The following is a 21,201-nucleotide window of genomic DNA, read 5'->3' on the forward strand; positions in this document are numbered from 1 at the left end:
CAAAGGGGAGGTAGGGTAAGGATGGATGGACTGGGAGTTTGGGGTTAGCAGATGCAAATTCTTATATATAGGGTGGATAAACAACAAGGTCCTGCTGTACAGCACAGGGAGCTGCATACGATATGCTATAATAAACCATAAAAAAGGAAAGGAATTAATTACATGAGGATGAAAGTGCTGATGGGAGTAATCATAATTTTACGACTCTGTTTGAGAAACTGCTGATTTTTTAATAATTTGTTTTCCAGATTAAAAGAACCCCGTTTCTCCTTTCTTTTAAGTCTATATCACAGCAATTTGGTAAAGTATACTTTTGTAAACAAATATGGCATATATTTATCCTTTTCTCTCTACCAGATCTCTTCAGAATTTGAAACTCTTATTGAATGTTCTTAATTTTTTTATGAAAATGTAGGTATATATATACACAATGGAATAATACTCAGCCATACAAATAATGAAATAATGCCATTTGCACCAACATAGATGGCCCTAGAGATTATCATACTAAGTGAAGGAAGTCAGAGAAAGACAAATACCATACGATATCACCTATATGTGGAATCTAAAATATGACACAAATGAGTTTATCTATGAAAAAGAAACAGACTCACACACATAGAGAACAGATCCATGGTTGCCACAGGGGCACCTGTTTAACTGAACTGACCTCTTCTCAGGACTAAGAGACTGGTTCAGTGAGACGCAGCCAACGACCAACTCAAAGTCTAGACTGTGAGGCTTCTTGGATGAATTTAAAAGGTGAGGAATGAAGGGTAGGAAACCATGCCACCTCCAAATATGCCTCTTTGACTTGGGGGTTATTTTGAGCCAATACAGTGGTTTCAGATAACAGAACTGCCTTAAATTACCTGCTGGCTGAACAAGGAGGCATCTGTGCCATAGCAGTGACCTCCTGGTGTACTTGGGTCAACAGCTCTGGTAGAAAAGAGACTCAAAGACAAGAAATGAAAAAACAAGCCACTCGGCTACAAACAAGGCTGACGCCTCTTCAGGGGCAATATTTGATTTACTTGATACCAACTGATTTGGCGCTAACTAGGATGGACAGGGAGGCCTGGCGTGCTGTGATTCATGGGGTCGCGGAGAGTCGGACACGACTGAGCGACTGAACTGAACTGAAGAAGTATATTCAGACTTTTGGTATTACCCTCCTGACAGTCACGCCAGAGTCCCCCTGGTAGGCTGTGAGCTCTCAGGGGCCTTAAATATGAGTTTGAGTTCCTCAGCAGTGCATCAGATGGCCTCAGTGAGCTTGGAGTAACAGAAATATGACGGACTATGAGATGAGCAAAAACGACTCTTCCGTGTGTATGTCAGTCGCTCAGCCGTGTCCAACTCTCTGCGACCCCAGGGGCTGCAGCCCGCCAGGCTCCTCTGTCCATGGGACTCTCCAGCAAGAACAGTGGAGTGGGCTGCCATTCCCTCCCATGGCCAATAGCAAACCTGTGAGGTGCACAATGAGATGTCACCTGAGGGTGACTGAGAATGACAGAAATTACAAACTTTAAAAGTGTTACTTTTTTTTTTGGCCACACATGGCTTGTGGGATTTTGGTTCCCCGACCAGGGATCAAATCTGGGCCTTCAGCAGTGAAAGCACCAAGTCCTAACCACTGGACCACCAAGAAAGTTCCAGTAATACCAAGTTGTTGGTCAGTCTCTTATGCGTGAGAGGATGACCAACAGGGAGGAATTGTTAAAGCACTTGAACAAGAGGCCAGGGACTTCCCTGGTGGTCCTGTGGTTAAGAATCTACCTTGCGATGCAGCGGATGCTGGTTCAACCTCTAGCTGGGGATCTAAGATCCCATATGCTTCGCAGCAACCAAGCCCGTGTGCCACAGCCAGAGAGTTCGCGCTCCCTGGTGAAAGACTCCGCGTGTTGCAGCAAGGACTCGGTGCAACCAAGTACACAAATAAGTTCATTAAACAAACAAACAGGAGGCCATGGGCTGAGGCGGCTCTGATGACTTGGTAGCTCATGCAAGTACTAAAACCTAAAAAGCCAGAGTGAACACACCTGAATTCAAGAAAAGGCAGCTTATGAGCAGCCAACACAGACAGATGGCTTAAGCTGCAGCCAATCAGTTGCTTTGCTTTGCTTCTGCCTCTTCTCTGGAAAAAACCTCCCCACCAGCTCCCAACCACCTGGCTTCGCAGGGGGCTCAGTGGTAAAGAGTCTCCCTGCAATGAGACACAGTTTCGATCCCTCAGTCAGGAAGATCCCCTGGAAGGAAATGGCAGCCCACTCCAGTATTCTTGCTTGAAAAATTCCATGGACAGAGGAATCTGGTGGGCTACAGTCCATGGGGTCACAAAGGGCTGGACATGACTGAACGACTAAGCACAGCAAACACCTTTGATTTGGTGCTGCCCCACTCAAATAAATTTGTGAAATGTTGAATGTCCTTTTACCCTTTACCTTGTAACAGCCACAAGTGGCAGAGCTAAGGTTCTTTGTTGTTTAAAAGTTGTTTTCAAAATACGGAAATAAAACCCAAGAGCAGCGATGATCTTCTGGGCTCTGCTGGGGCCCTGTCCAGTGCCTGCTGGGGCATCCAACTGGCCAGGGAAGGAGAACTAAGCAGTGCAAGGGGGCCCAGATGTTTCACAGGCCTGTAAAGCGGAGAAGGTGCCATGGCCTCCTCTTCTCTGGGGGAGAAGATAACCACACGGGTGGTGGCTTCTGCCCTGAATCTTTCTTAGTTTCATACCTGAGCAGTAACATGTCCACGTTTATTTCCAGCCCCTCTAAATAGCTCTGTTTCTTTTTCGCATTGTCACTCTGCTGGTTGCCTCGTTAAGGACTTCAGCAGAACCTGACACATGCTGTCTATTTGTAGAATGATATTTCTAACACACTGAGAAGGGTGCGTTGACAATTCAAGCCAGCAGTGCCCACCTTTGTCTGTAACCTGGGGCCTCCTCTGCTGCCTCATTCTGGAGCCCAAGCCCTTTCTCCTGGCCCCTCCTGGCCCTGGGAGCCCTGGGCCTGGGCACCTGCTGCAAGGTGTGATAAAAGGCCCAGAAGTTGAGGCCCTCCGCATCTTGGTGTGGATTCCACCTTTCACATCCAGGTATTAAATGTGACTTTTCCTGCTGGGTTTGGGCAGAGGTCATCAAGGCTAAGACCAGGTCTGCAGGTCACATGAGGGGACTGAGAAACTGTCTCTGTGACTTACCCTCTTGCCCCACCAGAGGGCAGAGAAGAAAAAGGCTGCTGAAGCGAAGGGAGGGAATGTCCTTGGAAAGGCTGGCTGGTGTGCTGGGCTGTCTTCCCTATATCCCTCTCCCCATCCAGGGGGCCTTTGGTCTCCAACTGCAGGGCTTCTGGGAAGCCCTTAGGCATCTGTGCATGTGTCCCCAGAGTCTGGGGGATGCAGGGCCAGGTGGGTGTGATGCACCTGGAGGAGGTCAGGGTGATGGTCCTGGCTACACTGGCCAGAGGCAGGCAGGAAGATGGGAGGGATCTGGACACCTATGCAGCGACAGTCATGAAGGCAGAGGGTACGTTTCTGCAGAGTTCCCTCAGACCCTGTGGAAGAGAACTAGGGGTCTCTCCTCCTCCAAGAAACACTGCCTGGAGAGGGGAAGTCTCAAAAGTTGGGAGTCAAGGCTAAGCAGCTGCTGAGTGGTGGCACTGACCTGGCCACCACTCTGAGTGGGAGCATTGTAGAGAAAGAGCAAAGATGCTCGGAGGTGCCCATGCCCTGCCCTCCTGCTCCAACCTGAAGCCTGAGACGAGTCAGAAGAAGGGATTCTGGGACGAATGACAGTCTGGAGCTCCAAGGCTTCCCTGAGCACCCACTACCACCTGAAAGGTGACCACTGGATGAGCAGAAACTTCTATGCAAAGGGCTGGAAAGAGCAACTGCACAGAGCAGCTGAAAGAGTCATATTTGACAAAGAATCAGCTTCCTTCAGACTGCTTTGCAAGTTGATGTCAGGCTTCCCTTGTAGCTCAGTTGGTAAGGAATCTGCCTGCAGGGCAGGAGACCAGGGTTCGATCCCTGGGTTGGGAAGATCCCCAGGAGAAGGAAATGGCAACCCACTCCAGTATCCTTGCCTGGAAAATCTCATGGACAGAAGAGCCTGGTGGGCTGCAGTCCATGGGGTGGCAAAGAGTTGGGCACGACCAAGCGACTCACACTTACTTACTGCTGCTTTAGCAGTTGCCCCTGGCTTAACTCCCGCTCCCTGCCCCCGGCAGCCCCGCCCACCCCAACTGTGCTGTGAATCCCAGAACCAGCGTCCTCTGGAGCTGAAAGGGGCTCAGATGGAGACCAGCAAACCCAGCCTCCGACTGTTGTCAGACGAGGGCCCTGCGGCCCGGAGGCAGACTGCAATCTTCGGTGACAGAGGCGTGCAGTATCCTCCTTCCCTTTCCAGAAAGACTGAGAAAGAGGGCGTGAGAGAAAGCAGCCTGGAACCTCCAAGGCATCAGGCAGGTAAAAGATTTAGAAAAGATGCCCAAAGCCCCCAGCGATAAAGACGCCCACGGATTGACGCTCCACTGAGCACGGGTGCTCCCGGACGCTCCCAGCTGCCCTGTGGAGCGGGTGCTGGTCCGTCCACTCTGGCTAGTGAGGAGGGGCGCACAGTGGGCAGGAGAGACGCTCCGGGTCACCGACCAGCAGAGGCGAGTGGGAGCAGCTAGTGGTTTAGTCACTAAGTCGTGTCCGACTCTTGCGACCCCATGGACTGTAGCCCCGCCAGGCTCCTCTGTCCATGGGATTCTCCAGGCAAGAATACTGGAGTGGGTTGCCATTTTCTTCTCCAGGGGATCTTCCAGACCCAGGAGTCAAACCTGGGTCTCCACTGCCAAAGGCTTGGTGACTCCAGGCACCTCCCTCTGCCCCTGGGTCCAACCCCCGCCCCAGACATCTCTCTTCAAGGACCAACATCTTCAAAGTTTTGTCCTCCCCGAAAATATTAACAGCCTAGAGAAGGGAAGTCTAGCAACTGGGAGGCAGGGCTTAGTGGCATTGGGCACAGAGATGGGGTGGGAAGTGGTGGGGGGCAAAATTCCCGTTCTTTTGAAAGCCAGGGAGTGACCCTGGGCTCCCATTCCTGACAATGGCACTGGCTCGAATGCTCCCTGGAAACCCCTAAGGTTGCAACCAGCCCCCTCTGTAGACTCACACTCCCATCTGAGCTCCCTCTGCAAACCTTCACTGTATCAAAATCCTGTCTTTAAGTATTTATTTGGCTGTGCCAGTCTTCCATCTTTGTTGTGGCATGCAGAATCTTTAGTTGAAGCTTGTGGGCTCTGGTTCCCTGACCAGGGATCGAACCCAGGCCCCCTGCATTGGGAGGGGAGAGTCTTAGCCAATGGACCACCAGGGTAGTCCCAGAATCGTCTCTTCTTTTCCAAGAGTTTTATTACTGCTTTTGGAGGTTTTAAACCATTGTTATTTGACTGATTTTTGAGATGATGGATTATATATTTAATTTTCAGTTTTTATCCTTCTTAAAACATCATCCGTGAGTCTGACAAGTGCATGGTGCACCAGGCTCTGTGCCCCTCGAGCACTTTCCATACACAGGCCTTTGTATGGAAGCTGGCTCGTCTTCTCTCATCTATGCTGCAGATGTCATATCAGTCTCTGATGCAGGAGCGGCGGGGTCTCCAGAAAGAGAGGGATGACAGGAGAAGACCCCAGCAATGAGGTCAGTGTGTACAAGGCAGGTAGGCCGGCCGGAGAGCGCTGGCTCCCTCCCAGCCTGGGATATACCTGAGTCCAGGAGCCCTAGGGAGGAAGCCACCTCCCCACCTGTTTCCTCCCCAGCCGATGGGTGGGGAAGCCCCGGCTTGGTACTCACTGCCCACCTGTCACGGGACAGGACTCTAAGGCTGGGATGCCTTCCTGTCCTGCTTTCAGGACCACCTCCACCCCCCATCAGCCTTGCCCCATTCCCAGAGGGCATGGTTTTAAGCCCCAAGCCTGCCCCTTCCTGCACCCTGGTCCCCAGTCCAGCCCAAACAGTCCTCACCTCGAGCCAGGTTCCCCGAGATGAAGCGGAAGAAGACGCTGATGATGTCACCCAGGTGTGTTCTGCAGCCATGCTGGCACTCCTGCAGCCTCAGGGCAGGGTGCCGAGCTGGGCCAGGGGTCTCCCCGTGCCCCGCCATCCCTGGACCAGGCCCAGGGACCCCTCGTTCTGCCCAGCCCCCCAGCCTCCCTGTCCCGTCTCTGCCTGCCTCTCCCCGCCTCTCCCCAGCCTGAAGGCACTCAGAGCCTTTCTTCTCGAGCTCTCTCGCCCTCCTATGGTCTGTCTCCCAATCTCAGCGCCAGTCCTGTGGGTCTCCGTCGGCCTCTGGGTCTCAGCCTCTCTGCCCTGGCCTGTCCTCTGTGCTTTGTCTTCACCTCCCCCGCTCTCGGCCTCTCCCAGGACCGCCTGCCCCCCAGCCCAGCCCTTCACCTTGCACCTGACCCTGGCTCCTCAGGACCCGGGCGCTCCCTCTCCCTGGAGACAGAAGGGCTCCTGCAGCTTCCTGGGCTGGGAGGGTGTGAGGGCGGGGTGGGCCCTGTTCCTGAGTTCTGCCACCACTGGGGGAGGTGCCCCTGTGTGATTTTCAACTGAGGGTGTGATCACACTGCAAAGGGGCCCTATCCAGGTCATGGGGCTTCTCTACAGCCAGAAAGGGAACTTCCCTGCCCCCGCTCGAGTCCCTGCCTGGGAGGCTCAGGGGCCAGGGACCCTGGGCAGAGCTGGGGGAAGGGTGGCAACCTGACCTTTGGCTAGCTCTTCCCCTCTGACCTGTGCTCACTGACCGCAGCCCCAAGCCCTGCTGGCACCTCTGCGGGGTAGAGAAAGGGGAGGTGGGAAGGGACCCCTGTTGTTGCTGATGACCCCGGGCCCCGTGTTCTGCAGCACCCAGTGTGCACAGGCAGCTTGCTAAGGCCCTTCTGGGCATCAAACAACCCCATGTGGTACGTGTGCAGAGAACATCACTTCAGCTTTCTCCTCTGCTTTTTCACCTACAGAATTCAGATTGCGTTGGGGGTGCAAATGAGCTCAGGTTTGTTTTTTTTTTTAAGGCAATCCTTACCCCTTCCCTGCAGTCAGGGTGGCTCAGTTCTGCCCAGCAAAATATAAGCATAAATCTTCCAGAGAGTTCTGTGAAACTGCTGCTTTCCTGATGTAGGCACTGCCACTTCCTCCTTTCCCCTGATTTTTCCTTTCTCTTGTCCGGAACAAAGCCACGATGGCTGGAGCCAGAGCAGCAACTGTGAGGGAAAGCACACACACACACACACACACACACACAGACACAAAACTGCAAGACCTTGACTCTGATATCCTCAAGCTGCTAAACCAGTGCCAGCCACTGCCTAGCCCAGATTTCTCAGATAGATATTAATACACACTTCTGTCTAAATGAAGCCACTGTTGTTTGCGGTTGCTGTTACATGAAAGGGCAGGCAAGTCAAAATATTCCAGGTGAAAGACAAACCGTCTCGCCTTGCACTCTCAGCCATGAAGGAAAGCACAGCGTCTGACGGGGCTCAGTGTGTGACACAGGTTAGTGCGTGGCCCCAGCACAGCAAAGTCTGTGCAGTAGGCCCAGGCTCCAGACAAGCAGGCCTCCCCTTGGGTTGATGACCCAGCACATTTGATGGCACACAGTGTGTCTAAGAAAACTTAGGACGCTCTGCTGGGGCCAGGGCAGGCCCCAATAGGAGCAATGGTTTTGAGCAAAACCAGGCGCTTTTTTTTTTTTTTTTGGCAAAAATCTCTTCTTCTTTTGACACTACTTTTGGCTCACTCCTGGGCTCTTGGGGAGATGGAATCTCTGACTGACACCAGGTAGCCCTGAGACCTCAGCTGCCTGTCAGGAGCTGAGTGTTTGGGACGTCCCTGGTAGTCTAGTGGATTAAGAATCCACCCGCCAATGCAGGGGACATAGGTTCGATCCCTGGTCTGGGAAGATCACACATGCTGCAACTATTGGAGCCTGTGTGCTCCGCGACAAGAAAAGCCTCCACAATGAGAAGCCTGCAGACTACCATGAAGAGTAGCCCCTGCACCGCAAATAGAGAAAGCTGGAGCACAGCAAGGAAGGCTGAGCACAGCCAAAAATAAACAAACATACAAATAAGTAAATCAAACCTTAAAAAAATACAGAGAACCGAATGCCCATCTCTCCCCCAGCTCTAAGGACGCATGCGTGTACAGCACTCCACCACCTCACGGGTGCTGAGTATGAGCTCAGGGTCGGGGGCCTGGAAGTCTCAGGTAGGTGCACGTTCCACACACGGGGCTCAGACAGGCAGATTCTTCACTGCTGGACCACCAGGGAGGTCCTGGCATCTCACTCTGAAACATGAGGGCGAGTATATCTTGGTCTTTCAAATGCATTAAAATTCTGTTAGCCCGTATTTATATACCCTTATGTATCACAGACAAGCTAATTTACCTTTTTGTCCCTATTCAGTTCAGTTCAGTTCAATCGCTCAGTCATGTCTGACTCTGCGACCCCATGGACCGCGGCACACCAGCCCTCCCTGTCCATCACTAACTCCCAGAGTCCACCCAAACCCATGTCCATTGAGTCGGTGATGCCATCCAACCATCTCATCCTCTGTCGTCCCCTTCTCCTCCTGCCCTCAATCTTTCCCAGCATCAGGGTCTTTTCCAGTGAATCAGCTCTTTGTCCCTATACCTTTCCTTTTTTGTAAGGTGTTATTATTTTTGATGTGGACCATTTTTAAAGTCTTTGGTGAATGTGTTATGATCTTGCTTCTGTTTTTACGTTTTGGTTTTCTTGGCCAGGGAGGCATGTGGGATCTTAATCCCTCCAGCAGGGGTCGAACCTGCACCCCCTGCTTTGGAAGGCAAATTCTTAACCACTTGGCTGCCAGGGAAGTCCCCCGCCGACACCTTTCTACTACCACTTTTTAAACCAGGGGTGCTGGTGGTGGCAGTGACTCTGTGATCTTACACGGGGTTGACAAAATCCCAAAAGAAATGAGCACCTCCCAGAGCCGGAAACAGTGGCCGAGAGTCTGGGTCTCCATCTGGGGGGGGCGTGCAGGACTGTGTCCCCTTGTGCGGGGATGGTCACACTGTCATGCAGGAGCATGCGGCTGCAGCTCCAGGGTCCCGACCAGAACGGGTGGGGCATCCCCCACATCAGCAGGCAGGACCCTGGCCTTGTCCATCCAGGCCTCTTCCTCTGGTCCTCTATAGTTTCTGCAAAGTTCCCAACAGCCTAGAGCGAATGCCTCTCTGCTTACACCAGCCCGGCTGGACCCCGGCTTACTCTGTGGATGGTGTTACTATTCCAGGCTTATAGTTAAAAACACCCAGTCTCACAGGCCTCATGGGAGCCAGACTTGAGAAACAGGTCGGTCCGATTGGTGGCTCAGCTGTGTCCCTGGAGAGGCCGCCTCGCATCCTAATAGGAAGGACTTTGAGATGCTGGGGAGATAAGCAGGGCAGCTCAGAGACCCACCCTCTGAGGATGGGCCCCTAGTGCTGGGGAGGGACACACTTCTCAGCCAGGGACGGGCGCTCCTCCTGAGTGGGGTGGGGACCATGCCCCTGCTCTTTGCTGCCAGGACCAGGTCCACCCATCTTAGAGACCGCCCCTGCTGGCCTGCTGCCAGCCCCATGCTGAGGCTCTTCACAGCCAGGGCTAACCCCCGGGCGCAGCAGCCGCGGGCCTGGCCCCTGTCTTCATGCACCCCAGCCTCTGAGTCCCGCACACTCCTTGCTGTGTCGCAGAGGCTCAGGACACCTGTGTGATCCACTGAGCCAGACCCCTGCCCCAGGGTGTCCCAGAAATCTGTGTCTCAGGCACCACTGCTGCTGATGGAAGCCATGCCCAGCCCCCCGAGGGCGCAGTGCCCCGGCCGCCCGCCCGCCTTCGGGAGGCCCCGGTCCAGGACACCCAGCCAGGCCAGGCTGAGCCCAGGGACAGGCACAGCTGGCCTCTGCACCCGGAGCCCGGGAGGCTCCCAAATGAGCAGAGTGTCACCTTGCCTGGGCACAGCTCAGTGTTCCACGAGAGCCCTCGAGTGACCTCGCCAACAGTGTGTCCTGGAGGGACACACAGGAAGCTGTTCAGACTGCGGAGCCAAGGCCTGGGAGCAATGCCCAGTGGATAGGGGGGCACACTGGGGGTCTCTGCTCCTCTGCTGCCAAGAGTGACTGCTGCCTCCAAAGACCCTGAGCCTCAACCCCCATTTCCCACAGCTCCTGAGAGAAAAGACAGGGACAGTGCATCCGGGTGGGCACCCTGTCCACAGCGCATGGAAGATGCTCCAGCTCAGAGCCCTCACTCAGCCCCGACCCGTGTGACCCATGGACTCGTATGACCTTCCTGAACATTTGCTCTCTAGGTTTAGTAAAACAGTGCGGCCCTCCACGCCTGCCTCACACAGCTAAGGGCACGTTTTCCATGTCCCGCATGCCCCCTCAAGGCCTGGTAGGGTGTCTGGTAAACAGGTCGCCAGGGGCATGGGCAGGGCTGGGCAAAGCCCTTGGTGGTGTCCTAGGCTGTGCACCCCTTCCCCGCCCCCGCTGCCTCCTGGCTGAGACCAGCCATTCAGCAAACACTGCTGCACAGCTCTAGAAGGAGCTGCAGGGAACAGACCCTGCCATCCAGGAGCCCCCTGAGCTAAAGGTGGGGCCTGTGGGTGTGGTCCCCTCTTGCAGCCCTGGACACACCCAGCCTGTCCCCCGGCTTGCTCTTCTGCGTGTCCACCCACAAGTAGGCGTGCAAGAGGCCTCAGTGCAGGACACCCCAGCACTGTCCTGAGGACCAGAGCACGCCGGATGTTCCTCCTGGAAGGCGGAACCCGGGGCTCAGCAGGAGAGAGTCCTGGGGGCAGGGAGAGGGCTGCTGGGTGGAGAGGACCCGGGAGGGAGTGAGACGACACGGGTCACCGAGGGGCTGCGAGGTCACAGGAGGAAAAGGAGCCTGTGCTGCTGCCAAGAAGACCTGGAGGATTTGAGCCTTGAATAAATGGATAAAGAAGATGTGGAAAATATATGTGTTCACTGGAAGGACTGATGCTGAAGCTGAAGCTCCAATATTTTGGCCACTTGATGCAAAGAGCTGACTCACTGGAAAAGACCCTGATGCTGGGATAGATTGAGGGCAGGAGGAGAAGGGGACGACACAGGATGAGATGGTTGGGTGGTATCACCAACTCAATGGACATGAGATTGAGCAGACTCCAGGAGACAGTGAAGGACAGGGAAGCCTGGCATGCTGCCATCCATGGGGTCAAAAAGGGTTGGACATGACATAACAACAACACAATGGAATATTATTCAGCCATCAAAAAGAATGACATCCTACCATTTGTGGCAACCTGCATGAACCTAGAGACTGTCAAACTAAATGAAGTAAGTCAGAAATAGAAAGACAAATGCCACATGATATCACTTACATGTAGACTCTAAAATACAAAGCATATGAACTTATCTGCAAAACGGAAACAGACTCAGACACAGGGAACAGACTTGTGGTTGCCATGGGCCAGGGGAGGGATGGAGTGAGAGTTTGGGATTAACAGATGCAAACTGTTATTTATAGGACGGATAAACAACGAGGTCCTACTGCACAGCACAGGGAACTGTGCTCAATATCCTGTGATAAACCACAACGGAAAGAATATGGAGAGGAATATGTACGTATGTATGTATAACTGAATCACTTCGCTGTGCGGCGGAAATTAACACGACATTATAAATCAACTACATTTCAATCAGATTAAACAATGTGTGCCTCCAGTGAGGTCAAGTGGGGTCTGTCCGTGCAGACGCAAGGCTCCTAGGCGCATAGGACTGGCCACACGAGGGCGCCACTGCTCACGTCTGCGCCCTGTTCCTACCCTGATGGAAAACATTCCCTGAACATGTGAGTTTCCCAGCTAAGCTGTTTGCATGAACTTCTAGTGACTTCATGTTTCTGCTCCATCCCGAGAAGTGCAGAAGCCCCATGGGCCTGACATGTGTGTCCACAGGCTTCAGAGCCTCGAAAGGGTCAGAGGAGGGTGGCAAAGCACCGCAGACGGCAGGGGCTCCGGGAAGCAGATGAAGGGGCTGGAATCGCAATGGGGGTGTGCCATGGAGCAGGGGTGCAGGTCAAGGACAGGGGCCTGGCCTGCACACGTGGCTGGCCGCCCACCGCATCAGGCCTGGGATGCTGGGGTCATGAATGTCCGCATTTTCCAGTCAAGGAGACTTGGTCTCTCTGGAAATCACAGAGCGTGTCTGAGACAGTGAACGAGACACAGCATTCAGGGGTCCAAGTCCGACCTTTTCCTTAAAGTCAAAGAGGCAGACTCTCAAGCACGCCTTGTGTGTGTGGTCACCGCAAGTGTGTGGTATGCGTGCCTGCGTGTGCCACAAGTGCTTAGTGGGTGTGTACAGGTGTGAGTGTGCGGAGTGTGCACACGTGTGGGAACGGGCTGCACGAAGTCCCTTCTGCATCACTTACTGCATCCCAGACACCAAGCATCACCAGCAAGAGCCAGGCCGCCGTGTCTGCTGCCAACGCCCAGAGCGCCGCCTGCAGTCCACGGCCAGCCCTCGGGCTGTGCTGGGCAGGACTGCGGAGGCCGAAGGCTGGGCCACCTCCTCACCAGGCCCCTGCACATGTGAGCGCCCTGTAGCGGGGTACCAGCCCCTCTTTTCACAGAGGACTCAGGAAGAGTGTGATGCTAAAGGTCACCCAGCCGGCAAGGCTCTGGAACCCGTTTCCATCCTCCTGGGAGAACCCCAGTGAGGGCCCAACACTCCCCGCCTCCCTGGGCCCTGCCTCCCTGGGCCCTGCCTCGAGCTCTGTGCCCCGCGGGGCACGGACACCAGTGCACGGGGACAGGCGTGAATGAATAGAAGCCCCTCCCTGCAGAGGTCCAGGCTGGGGTCCCCAGGTAGGTCTCTGAGCTCAGGACAGACACCCACCCACTCCCCAGTGGGCCCAGCCCCTACCTGAGCCCTGTGGGGCCGCACTGGACAGGATCCACTTGACCAGGCAGCACCGCATCAGGGCCTGCCGGGTGAGCCTCGGCCGCTGCCACTTCACACCTTCCTTCTTGCTCAGCGGAGTGCGCCCGGGCTCCCCCAGGAGGCTGCCGTCGGACACCTTCATCACCTCCTGCAGCAGGAGCAGGCAGAGAGACCGTGAGCCCTGGCTCGGGCGCCTCCAGATCGTCCCCAGGACGCCACGAGGCTGTCCTTCACTCCACCCAGGGCCTCACCTTCCGGGGGCATGTGAGAGGAGACCCCTGCCCCGCTGGACGATTCCCAGGGTGCCACTGCCCCCGGTGTGGGTCACCTCCTGCCCCATCTCTCAACCCTCCCCTCTCTCTCCAAAAACCCTCTGACCCTGCATGGCGAGGTCACCGTGCAAGCACAGGCAGTGTCCGCTGGTGATCCAAGCTGGAGGAGCAGGCTGAGAAAGATGTTCAGGGCCATCGTGGGGCTGGGCACCCTCTGCTCGCAGGCACGCTCCCTGCCAGCCTCACTAGGCTGCTCTGTGAATACACACTCCCTCCACACACAAGCCTTGCTCATGCTTTACAATCCAGCTAACAGGGATTCCCCTGATGGTCCAGTGGTCAAGAATCTGCCTTACAACGTAGGGGACATGAGTTCAGTCCCTGGTGGGGGAACTAAGATCCCACGCGCTGCAGGGCAACTAAGCCCTTGGGCAGCAACTACTGAAGCCCGTCCACGCCCTGGAGCGTGTGCTCTGCAACAGGAGGCCACCACGATGAGAAGCCCACGCACCACCACTAGCGAGTGTTCCCCATGCGCCACAACTCAAGAAAGCCCGAACGCAGCAGTGAAGAGCCTGTGCAGCCCCAAATAATAATAAACAAATTAAACGGAAATGTGAGCGTGTTAGTCGCTCATTCGTGTACTCTTTTCGACCCCATGGACTGCAGTCCGCCCGGCTCCTCTGTCCATGAGATTCTCCAGGCAGCCATACTGGAGTGGGGAGCCATTCCCTGCTCCAGGAGATCTTCCCCACACAGAGACTGAACCCAGGTCTCCTGCATCGCAGGCAGATTCTTTACGACCTGATCCGCTAGGAAAGCCCAAGATAAAAATAAGTAAAATAAAATAAAAAAAGATCCAATTAGAAAGCCATCTCCTGCATGAAGCACCCCAGCCTCTAAAGCTGCTGGTGTTGGGACTACCCTTGCATCCACAGCTCCACCACGGCATGGACTGTGCAGCGGTGGTTTGCTGGAGGAACTCCCAGCTGAGGGCAGGGTCCGTAGGTTTCTCCACTGGGCACCTGCTCTGGCACATGATGGGGCTCCTGGAAGGAGGGAGGTGAGGGTCCAGACTGGCTCATCAACCTTCCCCCCCGACCCCGACACAAGTCTGGATGTCAGTCAGAGATCCCAGTCCAAATCCGTCGCTGACTAAGCCCAGAGAGGGGGCTAGATCCACACAGGGCCACACAGCAAAGTCGGGCCTCCTTGCTTCACCCCAGAACCCCCAATATTTTTTGCGTTCATGCTCAGTTGCTCTGTCGTGTCCGTCTCTTTGCGACCCCATGGACTGTAGCCCGCCAGGCTCCTCTGTCCATGGGACTCTCCAGGCAAGAATACTGGAGTGGGTTGCCGTTTCCTGCTCCAGGGGATCTTTCTGACCCAGGGATGGAACCTGGGTCCCCTGCATTGGCAGGCAGACTCTTTACCACTGAGCCACCTGGGAAGCCCCTGATTTTTTTTTACCTTGAGGCAAATAGAGGCTGCAGAAGGGCCTGACGACTCCCCAGGAGGGGGTACGCAGATGGAGCCCACCACTCTATACTGCAACCGTCTGCAGAAACAATTCAAACAACTGGCGGGTGGAGTCTTGGAGCAGGGAGCTGCGGGTGAGTGGTTAAGAGGCTGGGCTGTGAGCTCCACCAAGTGCGGGTCGGGAGAGGCCAGCCAGCGGTCACAGGGGACCCGGGAGCCGCGAGACTTGTTTTCCTGCATTGATAACTGGAGCTCTCTCACCTGGCCCGCCTTCTCGTGGCCCGTCATTAGCCCACCATCCTCAGTGCCCAGGCAGGCAGCAGGGCAGCCCCTCTGGGCATCTGCTGAGTCTGATTTGTTGCCTGTGCGTCAAGTTTCCTGCTCAGGATGACTGTGCCCTAGTTGTGCCCGTTGGGTCACGGCCCCAGGTCGCCCCCATGTTCACTGTACCCAGTATGCGCGGCCTGAGTTCCAGGCACGGGAGGAAGCAGCGACCCCACGTGGGCCCCGGTTCTGAGTGGGTGGGTTGACTGGCCAGGATGATGGCCAGTGGACTGGTGGTGGTGATGTCCTTCCAGGGTAGTGGGGTTTCACTGCATTCATGCATGCTCAGTCACTTCAGTCGTGTCCATCTCTTTGCGACCCCAAAGACTGTAGCCCACCAGGTTACTCTGTCCATGGGACTCTCCAGGCAAGAATACTGTAGTGGGTTGCCATTTTCTCCTCCAGGGGATCTTCCAGACCCAATGATCCAACCCATGTCTCCTGTGACTCCTGCATCACAGGCAGACATTTATACAGTCCTGAAAAGTACATGAGTGTCCGAAATACATCACAAACAGATGTACATTTGGGCAAGTTCTGCAGATGCAGAGACTCCAGCACAGTCCCTGTGATGGTCGGGTTCTCGGGTACAAGGACCAGAAAAATGCACCCAGGTGGATGGTAACTGGAGAGGAATCAATGGTGGGGGACCCAGGCCATTCACAGCCTCCCCGGGACAGACAGAGACAGCCTTGGAAGACAGACCAGGGCAGAGAGCAGGCTGATGGCCAGCCAGACCTCAGTCACGGCCACCCATGGGCCAGGATCAGGACCTCTGCTGCTGCTGGTGCTGCCGTCCAGGGGCACTGGGCCTGGGACCCCCACTGGTGTCACCACTCCGTGGGAGTCTCGGTTGAGTCACTGGCTCCAGGTTCAAGGTCAAGAGCAGAGGGGTCAGCCTGTCCCAGCTCACGTCATATGTCTCGTCTCTGGCTGCAAGGAGAGCTGCAAAAGCAAGCTTCTGGCCTTTTAAATTCTTGCCTGTCCTCTGTGGTGGCTTTCCTAAACTTGAGGAATAAGAAAAACCCTATAAACGTCCCCTAAACTGTGGAGTCTGACCAAATGCTCAGGTGAGGAGAGGCTGGTGTGTTGCTTCCTGTGGGCTCTCATTGGGTTGGGGAGCCCTCCAGGAGCTGAGCTGGCTCATGGCCCACGAGGGCAGTCCATATTTGGGGCTGGGCAGTGGACCTCCTGGTCAGCTTTCGATGAAGCAGCTGTCTAGACCCGGCAATACCCAACTGCTTATCCTGACTTTGGCGATCTTTCCAGCCAGGTCCCGGCTGCCGTCCCCAATGTGGTTGTCGCCCCCTCAGGCCGCCCCTCCAACACACATGCTCAGCAGCCTCTCCACGCTTTTCCCTTCTCCCAGACTTAGCCTGGCCTGCTGTCAGGGGCGGTCAGTGGTGCTCAGAGCTATAGCTGGACTGGGCTCACCATCCCAACAGGGCAGAAAGGGGGGTTGGTGGGGGTGGCCAGGGGCCCCAGGTGCCAGGGATGCTGAGGGAGGCGCCCTCCACACTTACACACACACACGTACATAGGCCCTGCCCAGGCTGACAGACAGAGACCTTCTCCATTATTAATGATCTTATTCAGGAGAGAAAAGGCCTCGATGAATCAGGTCTTTATTTCAGCCCAGGAGGCAGGTGGGGGACAGTGGGCAGCTGGCCCTTCATGATTTCATGAACTCTTTGCTGAACGCTGTGTACGTGGGCCAAGTGGAGAAGGTCAGAGCGGAAGCCCAGGAGGGGCTCAGAGCCTGGGTAGGAGCTGTCTATCGGGGCCCCTGCCTCAGGACAGCACTGGGCAGCTGGCAGGGGCGGCCCTCACAGAGCCCGGGGCTAGTTCCTGGGGACTCTGTCTTGCAGTCAGGACTGGGCTGATGTGCGGAGACCCAGCAGGTGACCCGGGGTTCTGTCCTACCGGGAGGAGAGTGGTGCTCGAAGGGCCCACAGGGCAGGGTGGAGAACCCCACTCCTGCATTTCTGGGCCTTAAGGGCACTTCATTGTTATGACAACTATAGGAGGTTGGCAGCATCTGCCCATCTTAAAGGTGAGCAAACTAAGTCTCCCAGGTGGCTTTCCAGAGACACAGGTTGGATCTCTGGGCCAGGAAGATCCCCTCGAGGAGGAAATGACAACCCACTCCAGTATTCTTGCCTGGAGAATCCCATGGACAGAGGAGCCTGGCGGGTTACAGACCATAGGGTTGTAAAGACAGGACTGAGCGACTAAGCACAGAAGCACAAACTAAGTCTCAGATGCCTGGGGGCACGCCAGGGCCACAGTGTACTTGTGGCCTCCTGGTTCCAACTTTCAGGGGGTCTCCGCCACCCGCAGTGCTGCGCGGCTTTCTGAGGCCTTGGAAGTGGGGGAGGGACGCCTAAGCCCCCTCCCCCTGCACACTCTCTGCCCCCACCTGCACACTCCCTGTCCCCCTGCACACCCCCTCTCCCTGAACACCCTCCTCCCCCTGCACACTCCCTCCCGCCAGCACACACTCTCCCTCCCCCTGCACACCCCCTCCCCCTGCACACCCTCCTTCCCTGCACACCCCCTCCCCCCTGCACACCCTCTTCCCCCTGCACACCCCCTCCCTACCCCTGCACACCCTCCTCCCCTGCACACCCCCTCCCCCCTGCACACCCTCTTCCCCCTGCACACCCTCTTCCCCCTGCACACCCCCTCCCTACCCCTGCACACCCTCCTCCCCCTGCACACCCCCTCCCCCCTGCACACTCTCTGCCCCCACCTGCACACTCCCTGTCCCCCTGCACACCCCCTCTCCCTGAACACCCTCCTCCCCCTGCACACTCCCTCCCGCCAGCACACACTCTCCCTCCCCCTGCACACCCTCCTCCCCCTGCACACCCCCTCCCCCTGCACACCCTCCTCCCCTGCACACCCCCTCCCCCCTGCACACCCTCTTCCCCCTGCACACCCCCTCCCTACCCCTGCACACCCTCCTCCCCTGCACACCCCCTCCCCCCTGCACCCCCTCTTCCCCCTGCACACCCTCTTCCCCCTGCACACCCCTCCCTACCCCTGCACACCCTCCTCCCCCTGCACACCCCCTCCCCCCTGCACACTCCCTGCCCCCACCTGCACACTCTTTGTCCCCCTGCACAACCCCTCCCCCGAGCACACCCCCTCCTTCCCCCTGCACACCCTCCTCCCCCTCCACACCCCCTCCCCCTGCACACTCTGCTCCCTCACCTGCACACCCCCTTCTCCCCTGCACACTCCCCCTCCTCCTGTACACTTCTCCACACCGCTACCTGAAGTTCCCCCCCCCTCACCTGCACACTCCCCTCCCCCTGCACACTTCTCTGCACCTTTAGCTGCAATCCCTCCCCCTCTCACCTGCATACTCCTCCTGGACATTCAAGATGGACTGCTTCTCCCGGTCAGGCCTCACTCAGATCAGGTGCTGGGAGACCTCCACCTCCTCACCCACATCAGTACCTGCTGTGATCCCCAGCATAGCTGGCTGTTAAACTTAGCCTGTTTATTTGTTTACCTGGGTGCATTTCTGTCTCTTTCTCCTGGAATGCTGGCTCCTAGAGCAGACCCTGACCTGCGGTGTGAACTGCTCTTCCCCATCAGAGAGCCTGACACTCAAAAGACCCTCACTTCCAAAACCCAGCAGTAAAAGAACAAAGCTTCTAGCTAGCAGATGGGCAGACGACTAGCACAGACATGTCACCAAGGAAGACAGACAGGTGGCAAAGAAGCCCGTGAAAAGATGTTCCACATCATGAGGCGCCAGGGAGAAGCAAACAAAACCATAAGGAGATATCATACTATCGGAACGGCCAAAATTTCAGAAGGTCACATACGATATAATCCTATTTATGTAACATTTCAAAGTGGCAGCAGTTTAGAAATGGAACAGGTTAGCGGGACAGGGGTTAAGGATGGGGAAAGGTGGGAGAGGGGAGGCGGTGTGGCTGTAAGGTCAACAGAGTCCTTGCAGTGATGGACTGTCGAGTGTGTTGACTGCAGTGAAGGAAACACGAACGGACACATATGATACTGTGTGTCTGTGGGTTTAAGTGCGCAGGACTCAACACACACGAGTGCATGGAGAACTGGGTGAGGGGCACTCGGGATCTGTTTCATTTCTTTTTTAAATATTTATTTATTTATTTGGCTATGGCAGGTCTTGGTTTCAGGACACAGGATCTTTTTTATTTGTTGCAGCATGGGGGCTCTAGTTGCCTGAGCAGAGATGAGTCCCAGGCCCCCTACATTGGGAGCTCAGAGTCTTAGCCACTGGACCACCAGGAAAGTCCCTCTGTTTTATTTCTTACAGCTGCAAGTGAGTCTGCAGTGGTCTCAATGAAGTTTCCATTTAAAAAAATACTTTCATACATACAAAAAAAGAATATTTAAAAAACACAAACACACACAAAACACTCAATAAATATCCTAAAATGCCTGAGTGAAAGCCCCCTGAAGCTCTCGCCATAATTTGCTGAGGCTTTCTTCCCTCCTGCTCTTGTCTGATGCATTTGAACAAGGATGGAGCCATCCTTTCATCCTCCATGGCCCTCAGGGGAGGGGACGGCCGGAGCTGGGTGGCAGAGACCAGTGAAGCCGGAAGATCTGGGTTGTGAGGTCACACAGCGACCCCAAACAGTGAGCATCCCATTCCGAGCCAGGTCCCAGAAGTGGCCCTAGGCTGGCCCGAGACCTGTAGCCTCCTCCAAGGCTGACAAGGTGCCTTCAGGGCATGCGCTGCTGCTGTGCTGAGGCATTTCCGGCCACTCAGCCCACACTCACAGCTCCAGCCCTCCAGGAGGGGTCCAAAGGCAGGCATCAGCTTCCCTTCTTCAAGTCCCAGGTCTATGAGAAGTTGGCGGAGCAGGGGCTGTACAGAAAGGGCACCGTTCTGGGGAGGCATCTACTTTCCAGCAGGCACTATTTTGGGTGCTTGGAGAGGTGCCGTGTTTAACGCCCACATCCATCTTTCAGGGTTCCTTAGGCCCCCTGCAAATCACCCAGCTGGAGCACAAATCCTGGAATAGGTCTTTCCCATGCCCTCTCACCAAGATCAGCATGTTCCCTTCTGGTGTGTTCTCTGTGGCCCAAGGCCCGCTCATTCACACTCAGGTGTGTTCACTGCTGGGCTTCGGCTGGAGGTCATTGGCTCCAGGGCGTTTCCCAGGTGGCTCAGTGGCAAAGAATCTGCCTCCAGTGCAGGAGACCCAGGAGTTCACTTCCTGGGTTGGGAAGATCCCCTGGGGGAGGGCATGGGAGCCCACTCTAGAATTCCTGCCTGGAGAATCCCATGGACAGAGGAGACTGGCGGGCTACAGTGCATGGGGTCGCAGAGTCGGACATGACTGAAGGGACTTAGCACGCACACGTGCATTGGCTCCAGGAAGGGAACGCCTGGGAGAATCTCCTGTCTGGGAGAGGGGATGACTTAGATCAGCGGTCCTCAACATTTTTTGCACCAGGGACGGGTTTCGTGGAAGACAGTTCTTCCATGGAATGGAGGGGGTGTGCTTTGGGGATGACTCAAGAGCATTACATTTACTGTGCACTTTCTTTCTATCATTATTATGTCAGCTCCACCTCAGATCATCAGGTATTAGACCCCAGAAGCTGGGGACCCTGACTTAGACTCTGGGTGCCCGAAGCATCCCTTTAGCTTCAGCCCAGAGCCTCAGCAGGCAAGAGTGGAAGGGAGAGGGTTGGGGGCCGCTAGAATTCAATGCTCTTGTTTTGTTTGGGGGACGTTGTTATGGTTACCTCAGCACCTGCTACCAGCTCTCCTTTTACAAGAATGATCTACTGATTCCCTTTTAACTGAATTTATGGAAATTTAAAACATGAGTTAATTTTAAGAAAAATAAGAAACTATAGCACAGGTTGCAGCAGGCAAGACAAAATCTGTGAAGGCAGACAAGACAAAATCGGTGAAGGAATACAAACAGCTAGAAAACTTGCAGCCGGAGGGCTCCCTTGCTCAGCTCAGCTCAGAGAACTGAGTCCTCTGGGACTGGGTGTCCCACGCATCCGCCACGCGCTGAACGTGGCTACTGAATGTTTGAAATGAGACTAGTCCAAATGGACTAGTGTGCAAACACACACTGGAGTTCAAATTCTTCTTAGTAGGGTAATAGC

General features: G+C 55.3%; 1 protein-coding gene across 1 annotated transcript in view; it reads right to left on the minus strand.

The window, feature by feature from the left end:
• KCNIP3 (potassium voltage-gated channel interacting protein 3) overlaps positions 1-21,201 on the minus strand; it is a 97,882-nt gene that overhangs the window by 69,219 nt on the left and 7,462 nt on the right. Inside the window, exon 2 of the mRNA XM_055400506.2 lies at positions 12,974-13,139. Within this exon, the coding sequence (XP_055256481.1) occupies positions 12,974-13,139 (166 nt within the window). The remainder of the gene's footprint in view (positions 1-12,973; positions 13,140-21,201) is intronic.

Source organism: Moschus berezovskii, chromosome 11 (assembly GCF_049115385.1).
Source record: "Moschus berezovskii isolate FMDL1 chromosome 11, NW_MosBer_1.0, whole genome shotgun sequence".
Classification (NCBI taxonomy): Eukaryota; Metazoa; Chordata; class Mammalia; order Artiodactyla; family Moschidae; genus Moschus; species Moschus berezovskii.